Genomic DNA, 17,268 nt, shown 5'->3' with positions numbered 1-17,268 from the left:
AAACAGTGCACAGAGCTATCACACAGATCTCTGAATTACTGCTTGTTTGAACTTACCTGAACCCTGTGTCAACTGAACTGGCCTCAAAAACAAGCTACACAATGGTGTGAGAGCTCACACTGCTGAATCAGTGCTACAAAAGGGCTTTGCATGGGTCCTATGTTGAGTGCTCATGCATTACATGGAAAATATGCTTCTTCCCAATCAGATTTAATAGGATATAAAGCACTGGTGGTAGATCTTGTTCTACTCCAGCTCTGAATAAGCTTTTCCTGCAATAGCACAGCACATTTGTTGTAATGCACTAATATGTTAAATAATTTAATCTGATCAAACAGGTAAATAAATGCATAGAGCTCTATCTCTGCTCAGTTGTGCACAGTCACTGTTCCATGAAAAGCAGACACTTGCAATGGGAATCCCCACAGCAATTATCCACTAAAACTATTTAACATTTATCACCACGTCTCTCTCATTAACATGATTTGTCTCACAGCACGTCCTTTGCTGAACATCCAGGTACAGCTGCCTCTGACACTTTGTGCCTCTGAACGGGCTCAGGGCGAGGTCTGAGGGAACTGAGGGTGAAATTAGGCTGAGAAAGAAGGATCAATTTTCCTCTGGATCCCCTTTTTTCCCACACATACTGAGGTGTTGCAACCCTTCTGCTTTACACCCTCTGGAATCCATAAATCCAGAGGTACAGATTTGATGGGACGTACCTGCTTGCTCACGAGTTCTTTGGGAAAAGCTCCTTGAGCGGTGACAGGATTCCTGTGACATGGTGACAGGGGGGCAAGGGGAAAGGAAAAAGGGAAATCATTCTGTGAGGGCACAGACAAAATAGGGGTGAGCAGGGCTGCGGGAGAGGAAAAACAACCATGAGGGAGAACCAAGAGGGACCAGCCCTAGAGGGAAATGGGGAGTTTCAGAGGGGCCCAGTAAGTGAATCCAAGAGGGTTGAGAGGGAAACTGAGGAGAACAGCACTGAGGGAGCAGCTCTCGGTGGAGGGAGAAGGGCTGAGGGAGCGGCCATTGCATGAGGGTGAGACCCCGGGGCAGTGCCAGGGCAGTGAGGCGAGGCCCTGAGGGGAGCGTCCCTCGCTGAGGGACGAGCGAGGCGCTGAGGGAAGCAATCCCTGAGGTTCGAGCGAGGGGCTGAGGGGAGCAGTCCCTGAGGGACGAAGGGAGGTGCTGAGGGGAGCAGTCCCTGAGGGGCTGAGGGGAGCAGTCCCTGAGGGACGAAGGGAGGTGCTGAGGGGAGCAGTCCCTGAGGGGCTGAGGGGAGCAGTCCCTGAGGGGCTGAGGGGAGCAGTCCCTGAGGGACGAAGGGAGGTGCTGAGGGGAGAACACCCGGCGCGGGTGAGCCGCTCCCCGGGTGAGGCGCTGAGGGGAGCGCACCGGGTGCGGTTTAAGTGCTCCCCGCTGTGCGGACGATCGGCTCTCCCTGGCGCGGGTGAGGCGCTGAGGGGCGATATGAGCGGGGTGAAGCTCTGAGGGGAGCGCTCCCGGTGCGGGTGCGGCGCCGCGCCCGGTGCAGCTGACCCGCTCTTCCCGGTGCTGTTGCTACCCTCCCCGCGGTGCGGGCGAGGCGCTGTGCTCAGTGCGGACGATGCACCGTGCCCGGTGCGGGTGGAGCACTGAGCGGAGCACACGCGGGGCGGGTGAGGCGCTGCCGGCATCGCCGCCGGTGCGGGCGGAGCGGCGGGAGCAGCCCGGGGGGGCGGAGCTCCGGCGCTGGGGGCGTGTCCCGGCGCTCGGGGCGGGGCCCCGCGGGCTGGGAGGGGGCCGGGTGTATTGTTCCTCGCGCGGTGCATGCCGGGCGCGCCTCAGCCCCCAACATGGCGTCGCGCTGTCAGCGGTGTGTGTGAGGCGGGCGCGGGACGCGGGGCTGCGGGCGGGCACGGCGGCTCCCGGAGCTCCCCGGAGCGCCGCCGCCGCGGTGGCAACGCGCCGCTCCTCGCTGCTGCCCGCCGCGCCCCGGCTGTCCGGCGCTCAGGCCGCTGGGGACGCGCCTGCCCCCGCCCTGCCCCCGCCATGGGCGGGTAGCGGGACCCGCCTCGCCTCAGCCCTGCGGAGCCCCCCCGCCCTCCGCGCCATGGGGTCCCCGGCGGCCGCTTCGGCGGCCGCGGCCACCGACTCGGCGCAGTGGCTGTCGGTGAAGGAGGAGACCATCTTCCTGCACGACGGGCTGATCCGGGTCACCGACCTGGCCGAGCTGCCCAGCGAGATCATTGGGGTGGCCGAGCCCGGCGACACCGAGCTGGAGGTGAGGCGGCCCCCCGAGCTGAGGGGAGGGACGGGGCAGGGCCGGGGCTGAGGGGAGGATGCCCTCGGCAGAGGGGCACGGTGGCAGCGGAGGCCTGAGGCGAGGAGGACGGGGGATGGGAGATGGGGGTGCAGGGAGGATGACTAGGGGAGGATGGGGGGCCGGCATGGAGGATGCTGCGTGCGGATGCCGGGTGAGGGATCTGGAGCCCGGAGCCAGCCGGTGTCGAGCGCCTTCTGCCTGTCTTGAGTCAATCTGATTTATTTCAGATAATAATGAAAGTGGAGCTGGGCAGGAGGATGGTGAGGTGCTGATGTAAATGGAGGGTGAAGTATCGGTGCGTCCTCCTTGTTTTGAATCCGTAAGATTTGGAAATCGGAGCCGCACTCACGGATTTCAGCGTGGCCTTTGGCCCGTTTATTTTTATTGAAGGTTTTGTGTTTTCTTGCTGTTACTTTTAGATGGTTTGTAATTGATCAGCCTTACAGCAACACGCTCAGGGCTGCCCGGGTGTTTTATTCAGCTGTTGACAGTGATCGGTTATTAAGGATCCGGGAGGGCAGCCCAGATTTTCATCCCAGCTTTTTACCTTCCCAGAACTGCCCCTGGTGTTTGTTGGCTGCAGGCAGGCGGTGCAGCTGTTTTATCTTAGGAGGAGCCGCTGAAGGACTGAATGTCACGGATTATAGGTTGCATCTATTTGGTAGACTGCATTTTTTTTTTTTTTCCCCCTGTGTGCCTCCGTTCTCCTGTTTCACGCCACCCTCCTCCCCGGCAGTGTGGCTCGCAATGACACAGGGGCTTTGTCACCGGAGCTGAGCAGTGGGAACGCACAGGGGACGCTCCAGCCGGAGCTTTATCTCCGGCCTCTGTTTGGTCCCAGGCATTTTAGGCCGAAAAACCATTTTTAGTGAGGTTTTAGCTGCTGTCTGGGCCGTTGCTGAGAAGACCCCACAACGTTATTGTTCACTGGGCTCTGGGGAAACTTCCCCCAGTCTTATCTAAGGAAAGATATTTTCTGCAGAATGTGTGTTTTCTGTCCTGTGTGTTGGGACACCGGGGAATGGCATGGAGAAATCAGCTGCTCCCCTGAAATGGATGTTGGCAAATATCACATGAACAGGAAAAGGGAGATTTTTAAGGTGGCTGACTTATTTCTGTGTGTATAAACGTGGAATGATTCTCCCTTGTGATCAGAGTTGCTCTGGCATTCAGTGCAGCTTGGATGCAAGAAAATATTTTGATTCCATGGCATAGTTCTAGAAGAAGAATTGAGTTTAAAAACTGTGCTAGAAAAACAACGTGCTCCCAGAGCATTTTTCATGTTATATCACAAGAAAGGAGGATATCCTTTAGAAAACAAACAAGACCTTATTTTAAGATCTTGCCAGCCAGGCCAGAAGTGTGTTCCAGCCTGAAACTTGACACACAGCTTCACTTGACAAACACTTCAGCTCTGGAGAATTTTTTTGTTGGTATTAGGAGTGTTCTAAAACTCCAGTTGTTTGGGAGAGATAGGAATGGAATTGATGCTACTGTATCTTGTGCTTTGGCATTTATTCTAACAGGTGTTGCAGCAATCCAGTGCCACTGAGTCACCTCATTTTTTCTGCTCCAGAGATTCTTTTCCTGTTTGTGTTTGCAGTGCAAAACTTTGAAATAAATAATTAAATATGACTTTTTGCTGTGGTGCTTATTTTTGATAAGACTGATTTTGACTTATATTGATCTTTATTCTTAAGTCACAGCTTATTAAAGCCTTTTATTTCCATCTTCTGATGGAATTGATGATCACAAGCGATCAATTTCATTTTCAGATATCTGCAAATTGGTTTAGACTTTGGCATTAAGGGGGAAGGATTTTTTAAAAAATGAAATTTCCCATAGTGCAAATGTAAACTATTTAGCTCATAACTTTTCTCTGCCTTTTTTTAATGCTGTTTTCATTGAAATGAGGGATACCTTGGTGATGTGGAATGGCTTTGAGGAGCCATTTTGTGGAAATAGGTGCACACATCTGATTGAAGCGTGGCCATGCAATCGACTGCTACACAAGAGCTCATTTACACTCTTTCTACTCCTACTTGCAGTGTAATAAATATCTTTGAAAATGGTCCAAACAGAAATCTCTTGGGATGTGCTATTGGCCAAGGGTAGGAGATGCTGCAGCTGCTGCTTTGATTAGGAAACTTCTTTAATTCACTTGTGCTTCATCAGTGGTGGTCAGGAGCCTGGCTGAATTAGGAGCTGAAGTGCTTAATTAAAAATGTATAATGTTTAATACTTAGATGGATTATTTTTTTGGGTGGAGAAGTATCATTCTGGTCTGTTTTGCCTAAATATCCGTTTAAAGAGTGTATTGGTGACTAATGTCAGTGTGTTTGGATGTGTTTCCTTTGTCCTTCTGTTCAAAGGTTCTGTCTATTTATAAAAAGAAAAGCAGAGGAAAAAATGTTACAGTGCTGGTGTTATGCCAGGAAAGGCTTATGGAAACTTATTATGGTGTTATTTTGACTCCCATGCAGCTTTGATTTTATCTTTTTGTGTATTTGTATACACTTGTATTTATACATATATTCCTTAATGGTATGTTACAAGAGAATTACTCCTAGAACAAGGTGAAAGAGAAGATTATGTTGAGTTTTAAAGGGTGTGGAGGTTTTTGCTCTGCTTTTTTCTGTGATGATGTGTGCCAACTTCTTAGGTTGTTTCAGCATATGTACAGAAAATTGGGGCTTTTAACAAAATTTGATAGAATTTTGTAACATTATGCATAAACCAGCTGCTCCTGGTGCAGGTTTCCCACTAAAATCCTCTAGGCAGGAGAGACCTGGATTAGTCAGTGATTACAGAAGCCTTTGGACCTTTATTTTAAAACCTTTCACACAGAGAAATCTTTGAAAGAGCAAAGTCTTCTCCTTCCTGGAGACAACCCTCAGACAGAGCTGGAGGTGTTACCATGACACTGTTGGTCAGTGCCCATCCAGGAGGGACATTCAGTGCAGGAAGGCTTTAATGTTCCCTTGAAGTTCCTTCATGTGGCCCAAAGGGAACTGCAGCCCTTCCAGAATCTTCCCTGGAGGGACACCAGGAGCGTGGTCAGGGTTGGTCTGGAGGAGGAGAGGTCCCTCAAACCAGGGAGATTTGATCTGGCAGCTGAACACAGAGTCCCAGAATGGTTTGGGGTGAGGGGACCTTAAAGATCATCCAGAATCCCCTCCTGCCATGGGCAGGGCGCCTTCCTCTGGTTTCCCATGGAGCTGGGAGTGCAGCTCCTCCCTCAGTAGCTGTTGGGAGCATGTCTGCCTGTCTGTCTGTCTGTCCTCATCTGCTGCTTGCACTCTTGTTGAGCTCTGCTCTGTAGGACAGAGGTGCCACTGGGCAGGTGTGACTCTGCACTGAAAATGGTTACCTTTAATCGAGTGGAAGGTGAAAAAAAGAATAAAAAATGAAACAAGTAAGGAAAAAGTGGTGGCCTTTCCTCTTCCCCCCAGCATGGCCTGGGCTGGCTCTCCACAGAGAGGGTGAAGAGCTGGAGTCCAGTGCTCTTTTCTCAGCATGTGCCACTCCTGTGACTGACTTGTGTTTGCCATAAAATCATTTAGACTGGAAGGTTTCTGCTAAACTTGGAAGTTTTCACCCATTTTCCTCCCAGCCCAGAGAAAACATTTTGTCACTTTTGCCTGATTGCTGAGGGAGGGAGCAGTTCCCTGCAATTATCTGGGTCAGTGCTTCCCAAACCTTTCTGCTTGTGACCTTTCTGCCATCTACAAACGTCACCCCTGTCACGCTGAAAGTCCCTAATGCCACCATCAACAATTGACTCTTTCCTAAGTGGGTGACCCTTCCTGGGCTTGTGACCTCTGACTTGCAAACTGCTGAGCCAGGCGTGTGGCAGGCTTGGAACAGCCTCATCCTCTGCCAGCACTTGGAATTTATTAAACTTCTCTAATAGGGACCACTGGGCCTCTGACTTTGGAGTTTGGGAGTTGTGTTTTAGGTAACCTTGTAGAGAAACATTGGGAAACTTCTCAAGGATGATTTTGCAAATCTGTTTCCCAAATATAGATCTTGTTACCAATTGCAGCTTATGAATTCAGTGATCTGCACTCTCAGATGTTTCAATTACAAAGATTCTTCTTTACCTTTTGCAGCTGTTTTCACCTACTACTTGAGTAAGAGCCAAAGAAATATTTTAATGAACAAAAGAAAAAAACACTTTGTAGCATTTTATTTATTTACAGCTTGCTTGTTTTCTGTAATTCATCTCAGATACAAAGGTTATTTCATAAATTTGTGTGGTTACAGAAATAATTTGGGATAAAATTGTAAAAGATAGCAGTGTCTTAGTGCTTATTTGTGAGCAATGAGATTTCCAGTGCTTTCACAAAAGAAAATAGTTTCTGCTTTTAGCTGAGTAGTTAAAAACCTGCACTGCTTCACACAGAGGAGTCAGCAGAGACTTTGAACAAGAGGATAAGGTTAAAATTTCTTGGAGCAGAAAAAACTGGAACAACCTTGAGACTTGTAGTTTTCTAACTGCAGCACTAAAGCATGGTGTAAAGTGCAGCAGCTGCTAAAACATCAGGGAGAAAATGTTCACACATATTTGTGTATTGGGCACGTGGTGTAGCAAGGAAAAGGCCTTAGAGAGGAGCTAGGAAATGTTTTAGAAGGAATTAAGGTGGGTTGTACACCAAGGCAGCTTCGTGCTGGATGTCCCAGAAAATGCCAGGAGCAGGAAGGCTCAGCACAGTGGGAGACAAGGACACAGGGTTGTTTATGGAGCAGGTTCAGTTGGGATGTGTATTTCAATCTTCAGGGTTCCTTTAAAACTGTCACTCGGGCTCTTTCTGTGAGAGAATAATCCATACTTCTTGTAATTCAGTCTTTTTACATTGTTTTATTGGTGTTTCTAGAGACAAAAGAGCCCAGTAATCAAGTGGTGCTGCCTCTGTTCATTTGGTACAAGAGCAATGACCTTATACCTGTCATGGGGTGGTCAAAGTAATAGAATTATTTTTTCATGCTGCTTTTAAAGATATTTTACAATTCTGAGATTTGTACTTCCTGGGAGATGGAAATAATCCATATTTAATACTCAGGGGGGTATGGAGATATAATTGGTCCTGATAAATGTTCCACCATCTTCATCCTCACATGTGAACTTCAGCCAATTGAACTCTGGAGAGAAAGAATTAAATGTTGTTGGGGAGATTTCGAGGTTTCCCTTTCCAATATGCAAGTTCAGGACAAAAACCCCTCTTTGTGCACAACCTGCCTGCTCCTCAGTTCCCTGTGTAGCAGAATTAAAATACATGGCACAGGCACCAGGGAGAGGACAAGGGGCAGGGATTGTAGCCAGAGGAGAGAGCTGCCTTTTAGTGACAGCTCACATTTAAATTTACTTAATAGGGTCATAAAACCTCAGGCTAAAACTCTTCATGTATATTAGTGTGTGTTAATTGGAGTTGGTCTGGTATTTACTGTCAGCAGAGAAACATGTTGCCCTGAAAATAGGGAATGCCAGCCCCTCCTTTCTGGAGCAGATTTGGCAAAAATTCTGTTTGATGGGAAGAATGACCTGGGTGAGGTCATGGAGTGGGATGCAAAAGGACAAATGTTGGATACAGTGGGAAGATGTCACCTCCCCATAGTTTATCTAAAATCAGATACCTTTTGTGCTCCTCAGTGTTGAAGATGATGTCAAGGGCCAATTAGAGTGATTGAACTTTGGCTCTACCATTTTCTAATTAAAATATTGACTAAAAATTGATTTAAAAGATCAAATAAGGAAATAGTGTGTAAGGATAAGATACTGTGAAATTAAAATAGCGACAATTAAACTATTTAACCACAGATTTTAGTGATATGTAAGTAGGATCAGTTGTTCTCTGGCAAAGTGATGTTTGTTACATCCTCTTCATCCTCCTTGATTCTGTTCAAGCCTTGTTAGTCAGGAGTGTTTGGAGTTGGGGGTGATGGATCAGGGACGGGTTCAGTGGGGTTTGTGTGGGGCTGGGTTTGGTGCCTGCCCCTGACACCTCCCCAGGTGCTGCACAGGGAGATATTGAGGCACCCCACGTCCCAAATCAGAGCTGAGGCTCAGGTGTAAATCCTGAGGCAGCAGGAAAGGGAATTTTACCTTTTATAAACCCTGCTTGTTGTGTTGTTTGTATCAGCATTTGTGAAAGAACATGATGAGGGGTTTCTTGCGTTGTATTTTAACTTGTTTTGACTCCAGATATTTGGAAGATGACAAGCTTTGCCTGGAGATATCCTGGCAAGGGCTGGGATTCCTGTGTGGAGTCTTTAATGCATCCAGAGGGAAGCACTGATGGATCTGGCAGGGGCCAAGTGAAGCTCTGGCACTGTTGGGGTGGGAAGGGCTGGATTTGGCTGCCAGAGAGCCAGAGCAGTTCCCTGGGATGTGCCTGAGCCCTGGGAGCTCCTGGGGGTCTGTCCCAGCCTCACTGGGAACGTTTGCTTTTCAGGCTGCTTTCTGCAGGTAGCTCTGAGTGCTGAGCTCTAGGAAAAAGGCTTTTGAGGAGAACAGCCTTAATTGAATTTGCTGAAGTGTCCTGTGCAGCAGATGACCTCACACCTTTCTTCTGACATCCTCTCATTTTCTGGAAGTGCAGATTCCTGCTTAGACCCTCAGATGATGTTGAATCATTGAGGGTTTTTTTGCCACTGGTTCCATAAGCCTTGTATGAAAATCAGATGATGTAAATTGCATTATCAAAAGTCTCAAAGTCCCATTTTGGAGTGATCTTGTGAATCTGTTGAAGCTGATGTACTTCCTGTATCATTTACCCAAATTAGTGCTCATTTCCCTTACCAAAGACTGAGGCAAAATCCCAGACAGACCATGCATGCTTTTAAAGCAAATTGGGAACTGTGGGATCAGGGAGAAACTAAAACTTCAGCAGGAAAAGGCTTTTCATCAGCAAAACTGATGACACTGACTCGTCCTGATTGCTACAAGACAGACTCAGAGCTGTAGGGCCATGTCAAAGGCAAAAACAACAAAAAAAAGCATTTTCCTGTTAAACTGTGGGATCTGAGGAGCAAGACATGCAACATCAAGTACATCACAGCTTGTCTTTTGTGGTGGTATCTTTGTTATTAACTCTGAAAATGCAAAAATTCATTCTCTTTTCCCTCCATTTCTGCAGCTTGTGTCACTTAGTGGAAAATCCACCCAGTTTAGTTCAAGAAAATCAAAAGCCAACTGTTGTAGAAAGTGATTCCATCTAGAACAGGAAACAAACTTATTTTTGAGGCAGCAGAACACACAACAGGAGGTGGTTATTTTAAATGTGTAATATGTGGTTTAGGAATTAATATTCATAATCACTTGGAGAAGTTAATTAAAGAAGGCTTATTAGGTATAAGGAGCTCAGTACAACATCCATTCAAGTGTAATTATGATGTGAATTCCTTTCAGGTGAACTTTTCCTGGCTCAGTGGTCAAAGTGCTACTGCAGAGCTGTTCCTTTGCCTTTAGTCAGAGGCCCTGGCAGATGTGATTTGTCCTGCAGCATTTTAACAAGCTCTTCAGGAGCCTGCAATTAGCCAGAAACATTTATTTCATGATCTCTATGACTGCTGCCTGCAATTAAAAAGCCCCCACAAAACAAACAGCCCTGGATGCCATTCTCCATGGCAGCTTTGTCTCGCACATTCCCCTTCCCACATTTATATTTATTTATTAAATGAGAGAAGGACAGTTTTACAGGATAAAGATGGGCCAAAAATTGTGTTTGAGGGTGGATGAAATGAGGCACTCTGGAACATGGCCAGAAGCCCTTTGGATACCAAATCCCTTTGGACACTGGATCCAGAGTATCAGAAAATGCTTGGCTCATGGCTTTCCTTGAGCTTGCCACAGCTTTAATGACTTTGCTGAGCTCCACTGTTGTTTGCTGGAAGGAGAAAAGTTGTCTGTAAATTACTTAAAACTCTGAGTTTTCCAGTCCCAGGCTGGGTATTAAACCATAAATATATTTTTGTGTCACGCTTTATTTGTTTTCTGTTGTTCCAGCTTGGTTTCCAGTTTTATTTAGAAGTGCCAAAAAAGCCTCTTTCTTCTGTCTGAAATGATGAGGAGGAGACTTTTAGGGTTTTTAACTACAGCAGCAACTTGAAGTATTTTGAGAAAGGTGTAGCTAAGTGCAAAATGATAAAATTTAAGAGAGAAAAAAGCAGGGGAGGGAGAGAGCGTAAGAGAACTCTTGGTGGATTGGAATAAACTGGTTGGCCAGTTGGTTTGTTTGTTTATTTGAAGAGCTCCAAAACTAGAACAAGCACGTTCTTGTTACACAATATTTGTGACCTATCAGTTTTCATAGAAGGGCTCTAAACCCCTGGGACCCTCCAACTTTGCAGTTCTTTTGAACTTTTTAGCAAAATTGCCTCGATTACAGAAAAAAGCTCCAGAGGAGAGGGGAATGTTTGTTTTCCAAGCTGCTCTTTTGTGTGTGTATCTTTCTTTACAATCTGTGGTGTTGTTGTTGTTTATTGAAAGCTTAAAAATCCCTGTCAGCAACCCCCAAACCTGGGTTTGGTGTGAGGATGCTGACTCAGCCATATCAGGCTCACAGAATCCCGCAGCAGTGGGGTGGGAAGGGATCTCTGGAGAGTCCCCAGTCCAAACCCCTGCCAAGGCAGGGTCACCTGCAGCAGGTGACACAGGGAAATGTCCTGAGAGAGAGGCTCCACACTGTCCCTGGGCAGCTGTCCCTGTCCGTTGCCATCCTCCATGGATAGGGCTTCGTGGGATTCCATGTGTTTTAGTCTTTCGGTCGATCCCGCGTCTTTCGGTCGATCCCGCGTCTTTCGGTCGATCCCGCGTCTTTCGGTTTATGGCCATCACTCCACACCCCGAGATGGACACAGCACCACTCGCCTCTTCTTTAGCCCCAAGAATTAAAAACGTCCCTCCCACCTGCCACAGAAAACAGCTGATCTACAAATCACACCACAACCATACGAGATTTTAATTTTTTCCCCTTTAAAGGCCTCTATAAACACCCCCTTTCCCCTCGGCAGATCCTGACCTTCGAGACCAAGAACCCCACGGAGCTGGCGGAGCGCTTGCGCTCGGTGTGCGGCAACCAGAGCAACGCGTACGCGCGGCTGCTGGAGTACCGGCTGAACGCCCTGCGCGGGCTCTGGAACGCCCAGCGCCAGCTGGCCCTGGAGGAGCAGCACGACCGCGACAGCTCCGGCGACGAGGAGGCCCTGGCCCTGCTCAAGCGCCAGGGGTTGTTACAGCAGCCGGAGCAGGCGCCCTTCACCTCCCGCATGGGGCTGCTGCTGGTGTTCCCGCTGATCCAGTCGCAGAGCAGGACGGACCCTTCCCTGTGTAACATCACCGCTGAGGTGCTGCTGAACTGCCTTCGGGACTGCCAGCCCCTGAGCCTGACCAAGGAACCGGCCGACTGCCTCAACGGCATCGAGGCCCTGCTCTGCTCCTGGCTCGAGGACGCGGCGCCCTCCGGCCAGCACATCCCCTACAAGCAGAAGGAAAACGCTGCTGCTGCCCTGGTTGCCTTGGCTTGTGCAAGGTAAGGGGGCTGAAGTGACAGAGAATCGTGGGATTGTAAGAATCTGTGTCTCTTGGGCTGTTGTTTGAGTCCACTCCAGCTGGCTATGGACCCTTGTCTCATGTCCTGGCTAGATGGTGACAGTGGAGGGGTGACAGTCCCCCTCTTTTGGGGCTCTGCAGAATCCCAGCTACCAGTGGGATTTTGCTCCAATAGGGAGTAAAAAGGCCACAGCAGCAGCACAGGCCTGAGGTGGCACTGGGTTACTTTATTTGATGTTACACTCCCCAGTCACCAAAAACTATTGTGACTCCACAAGAATTAATTTCAAAATTAATTATCAAAGGTCGCCGCCACCTGCGGACCCTTGCAGGGTGTGACCCGACGTGCATTTATCTACCTTTTGATTTGGAAAAATTGGAATTCCTATTACAAACAAATGAAAATTTGCAAATTTCTCTCGATAGCTATCCTGGCCAGCTTTCAATCCATTATCCTGAACACAAGGTATTTAGAGATTCCTTACATTTGGCCCCAAAATCTTTCAAAAGTCACGCTCCCATCAGAAACGCCATCACAGTGTTCACCAGTGGCTCAGGCAAGTCCCATAAATCAGGGTTCACTTGGAGACACTTGGACAGTCAACAACAGGAAGGGTCCCAAGCAATGAGCTGGGGCAAGCAACAGCTTATAAAGGGGGGCAGGTCTCAAGGGAGGATATACAATGTTCAACGAATCAAAAGCACTGGGGGTGGAACACAAGGGCAAGGGACACAAAGGAGAAAAACTGCTTGGGACAGGAGGGGTTAACAACTGGTTGTGGGAGGAAGGGGTTTGAAATTTGGCAGAAAAGTAGCTAAGTTACAAAGAGATAAACCAACACCTGGCTCAAATGAATAACAAAGACAAGTCTGTGTCACTCTAAAAGCAGGGGGGAAAAAAGCCCAAAAAACTACCAAACAACAAATCAACCAATAACCTGTGAAATAAAAACACAATAAAAAGACCCTGGCCCACAGGGTCTTACATGGACAAAGCAAAAGATGAGAAACAAGAAACGCTCTTCTCCACGTGGGGACCAGTGTCCTGTCTGTTGGCTTGGGAAGGGACACTTCAGGCTCTGGTGACCTCCCAGGTGGGATAAAGAGGGCGTTGCCTTCGTGCCCCTCGGGACTTTTCCCTGGCCCCCATTCCCTGGGTATAAGAGGAGCACAGCCAAGGGGATAGCATTGAGGAGGGGCAAGGGGAGGGGTAACCAGGGGTACAGCACAGGGGGGGGGTGCATGTGATGGGAGAAGGGAAACGATGACAATCTACCTGATGTAACATGCTCAGGACAAATTTCAAATCACCCAGTGCAGAACAACAACTAAATGAACTATTCAGTGCAATACAACAGGACTGGTAAGATTGGATGTAACACCCTGGAGTTCTTCAATTCAAGAGTTCAGCTGAGGTTCTTGAGGTTTGGTGTAAGGCGAAATCCCAACCAGATGTTCTCTAAGGGGTCACAAGCACACAAAAGTTTACTGGGAAAATAGAATTAAAGAACTTTGGCCATGATTCACCATTTACCATACCCCCAAATTCCACATCCATGGTTTTTGAGCCCTTCCAGGATGGTGACTCCAGCACCCCTGGGCAATGCTGTGGTTGGTGTTCATTCTCTCTTCCCATTGAAACAAATCAGAAATGATCTGACTGCACTGGTGATAGTTATTTTTAGCTTGCACCAGCCTTTCTCTTTCTGATATTTAAATATTGGGTTGGAAAGGGTGAAACTGCTAAGCTTTTTTTTGTTGCATGTGTTTAGCATATGCAAAAGCAGAAGGATTTGGGTTAGCAATGCCTCGTGTGCACATTGCTGCTTCCACTGCAGTGAGCTGCTCTAGGAATGGTTCCAAATGTGTTTATCAGGGAGAAAATTGTCTCCTTTTCCCTTTGTCCTGCACCTTTCTTTGGCTGGAGAAGGTGGAACTGCCAGGTTTCAGGGCAACTCCTTTCAGATTTGATTTCAGTGTTGTCTCTCAAATGTCTGGAGGTATTTTTTAAATTTTGTTGCCAGTGAAGAGTTCAACCATTGTAGATTAAAATACCCCTTGTCCTGCAAGGGTTTGGCATCAGGTGATTGAGGACAAATTGGACATATTTGCTTTTAATCAAAACCTACTATTTTGAGAGAATAGGGCTTGGGGAGAGGGAGAGGAAATACAAAACCTCTGCAAAGCCCCATGATATGGCTTTAAAGTCACAAGGAGCCTTTTGGACATATTGGTTTGAATGTTTCTCCAGGTCACAGCCTTGTCTGTGAAGTTTAACTCTCATTTAAGATGCTGGAGTTCCCAGGATATGGCATGATTTGCTTTAGGAAAAGGTTTATTCAAATGAAACCTACTTAATTTCTAGTGCACTTGTTTTAATGAAGTCAATGAGAAATTTATGGTATGTGGCAAATTATTCTGTCCTGACAACTGCCTTATCTGAAAGGCAATGTACTTGAACATAGCTCAGAGAAATTGGATTTGATAAACACAATCTTATTTCTTTTTTTTTCCCCAGATGTCAATTTGCAGGAAATGTGGGATGTTCTGTTGCAGCTGAGCTAAATTTCAAGTAGAGCTTTTGAACTTCAGGTTGATCTTTTATTTTCTTTGCAAGTCTGCCTTGCATTGCTTAGAGACTTGAAATATCCCATTGTGCTTTGTTCACCTCTGAAAGCCTCACACTTTTCCTTTAAATATCTGAGTCATGTGTTGAAGAAAAAACCTTGAAAATGAGACCATTATTGACATTCCTAGTTGCAATCTTGGGTGCTTCTTATTGCTAAAAATAAAACCACAGGGTAAATATTGCTTTAAATAATTAATTGAGATGCTTTAATGTGTTTGGTGTCAATTTTCTCCAGGCTGAGGTTTATCAGTGAAAGCAAAGAGCTGAAGATATCACTGGGGAAAACAGGGATTGGGCTGTGGAGGAGGGAAATTTGGGAGCTGAGTGACCACATGTGACAGCAAAAGGTTGGATTCAGCAGAGTGCAGGGCAAGGACCTCTGCAGCTGATCACTCCTGTTTGTGGAGAAAGCAGCTCATACCTGACCTGAGACACAGCCAAATTCTCCTGCTTAGGTGGCTGTGATGGCTAGAAACAAATACCACATCTTCCAGAAAATGGCCTTGACCTTTAAAACAGAAACTGTAAAATACAGATTTTTAAAGAGGTCTGGATCTTCTAAAATTTGGAGTTGTGAGGGGAGACCTCATCCCAATGCACAACTTCCTCAGGAGGGGCAGTGCAGGGGCAGGAGCCAGGGAACAGCTGGAGCTGTGTCAGGGGGGTCTAGGTTGGAGATCAGGGGAAGGTGCTGGGCACTGCCCAGGCTCCCCAGGGAATGGGCACGGTCCTGAGGCTGCCAGAGCTCCAGGAGTGCTTGGACAAAGCTCTCAGGGAGAGCCTGGCATTGTTGGGTGTCTGTGCAGGGCCAGGAGCTGGATGATGATCCCTGTGGTTCCTTCCCACTTAGGATATTCCATGACTCTGTGAAAAGAAGTCAGAATCTTGGTAAGAAATGGATGAGTCTGGTCTTTCCTATTTGAGTCAGGAAAGGCATCTCCAGGCGGGAGTGCAGCAGCCCTTGCTCACACTTGGCCTCAGCCAGGAAGATCCATGGGTTGCACTGGAGATCTGAATGTGATGAATCAGCTACAAGAAATCCTGAGAGAGCTGCCTCAGGAGCAAGGTTGAGGTGTTTTATCAGGTGCCTGGACTGCCTTTATGAACCTGTTGTTGATAGCCCAGCCTGTGGCTGCTGCTCTCCTCCCCACTGGGGCTTCAGCCTCTTCCAAAAAAAGGTGGAATTTAGGCCAGAGATTCCCCAGCATTCTGCCTGTCCCCCTCTCTTCCTCCTTCCTCTTCCTCCCCAAAGAATGAACATCCTCCAGGAAGGAGATGCCAGTTAGCAAAGAAGCTGATGCCATGTTGTGGCTGTGGGTGTTCTCCATGGCTGCTGTTGTGTGTGTTCAGTCTGGCTTCAATAGACATCTTTAATTCATGTTTTTCTTGTCCTTTTAGAGGGTCGCTGAAAACCTTTGTTCATACAGTGCATCTATTACAGAAACAGACTGAGCTGGGGTCCCTGCCTGTGGCTGATGTTCTCTACAGGTTTGTAGAACTTTTCTCTTTATCAGCTTTTCCAGCAGCTCTGAAAATGTGTTTAGTGCATGTAGGGAGGAATGGCTTTAAAAGTGATTAAAAGGCTTTAGAGTTATTGAAAGCTTTAGGGAAGATTTAGTCATGCGCAGAAGACATTAGAAAATCAAACCTAAAAGCATTGATTGGATTTTGGGTGTTTTGTTTTTATTTTTTCATTAAATATTGATGATTCCTTTAAATGACTTATGAACTCTGACAGAATAATTACTTTAAATACATCACGGTCTTAACTTTTAATTTAGCTCATTTTTCCTACTGCTATTCCTTATAAAATTGTATTTTATTTTCTGCTTAAAGGTTGTTGCTCCTGGAGGGAGGCCCTGGATCCCCCTCCTGCCTGCTTGGAGGGAAGCACATCGTGTCCTGGGGCTTTGAGGACATGTTACCTGCCCCTGATGCCAACACTGGTGCCAGCAGTGAGAATAAAGGTGAATTATTTCATCCCTGTCACCATCAGCAGAGGAGGACAGGATGCTTTAAGTGCTGATAATTGTTTAAAAACCGAATGTAAAACTTTAGAGTTGGGGCTCAAAAACTGTTGCTGGAGAGCAGCTGCTGCTTTCACCTGTCAGGCTGTGGGAAGCAGTCCAGAGCAGTTGATCCAGTGACCCTGCCTGACTCCAGTGGGAATTCTTCAGAGGGGTCAGACAGAGTTTGGATATTATCCCCTCGTTAGAGCATAATCACTGCCCTGTGCACTCTCCCTGTGTTCAATAGTCAGCTATCAGTAGCACAGCAAGTTTATTTTTAGAAGTACAAGTTCATTGTTGTGTTTTTCCCCTCTTCCCTACTCTGCTTTTGTTTCTACCCGGTTGAGTTTGAAGGTTTTTTTTTTTAATGCTTTCTTTTGTATTTCTTTTTCCTGAATTCATTCTCAGTTTTTACTGCTTTGTTTGCTTACTATTTTTGTAATAAATAAGAGTTCGCATGGTTTTAGAAATATTAGTTCAAGCTTTGATGACTTTTAATGCAATCCATAGGAGTTTAAAAATCTGAGTTGTTATTTTACCTGCAGATTTATTGGAGACATCTCTTTTTAGGTGTTTAGGCAGGAGAGTGAGTGGACTTTTCCTTCCTGAGCTGAGTGTCCAGATCCTGTGAAATTCAATAGATTGACTGGACTTGTGTCCCATCTTGATTATTAATAATTACTGCTCTGTGTTTCAAATACATTTTGTCTTAATTGAGGTGTTCAGAAGTGGAAGGAGACCTGAGCAGCTTTAGGATTTGACAAATCAC

At 46.9% G+C, this 17,268-nt stretch overlaps 1 protein-coding gene across 1 annotated transcript in view; it reads left to right on the top strand.

Annotated features, from left to right (window-relative positions):
- The first annotated feature begins 1,949 nt into the window (after positions 1-1,949).
- HECTD4 (HECT domain E3 ubiquitin protein ligase 4) overlaps positions 1,950-17,268 on the top strand; it is a 68,390-nt gene continuing 53,071 nt past the window's right edge. Inside the window, 4 exon segments of the mRNA XM_036393380.2 lie at positions 1,950-2,269; positions 11,324-11,841; positions 15,889-15,978; positions 16,327-16,457. Coding sequence (XP_036249273.1) covers positions 2,099-2,269; positions 11,324-11,841; positions 15,889-15,978; positions 16,327-16,457 — 910 coding nt within the window. The 5' untranslated portion in view covers positions 1,950-2,098.

Source organism: Molothrus ater, chromosome 18 (genome assembly GCF_012460135.2).
Source record: "Molothrus ater isolate BHLD 08-10-18 breed brown headed cowbird chromosome 18, BPBGC_Mater_1.1, whole genome shotgun sequence".
NCBI classification, from domain to species: Eukaryota; Metazoa; Chordata; class Aves; order Passeriformes; family Icteridae; genus Molothrus; species Molothrus ater.
Note: the sequence above shows the minus strand (reverse complement) of the source record. Positions and strands in the feature narration are given on the sequence as shown.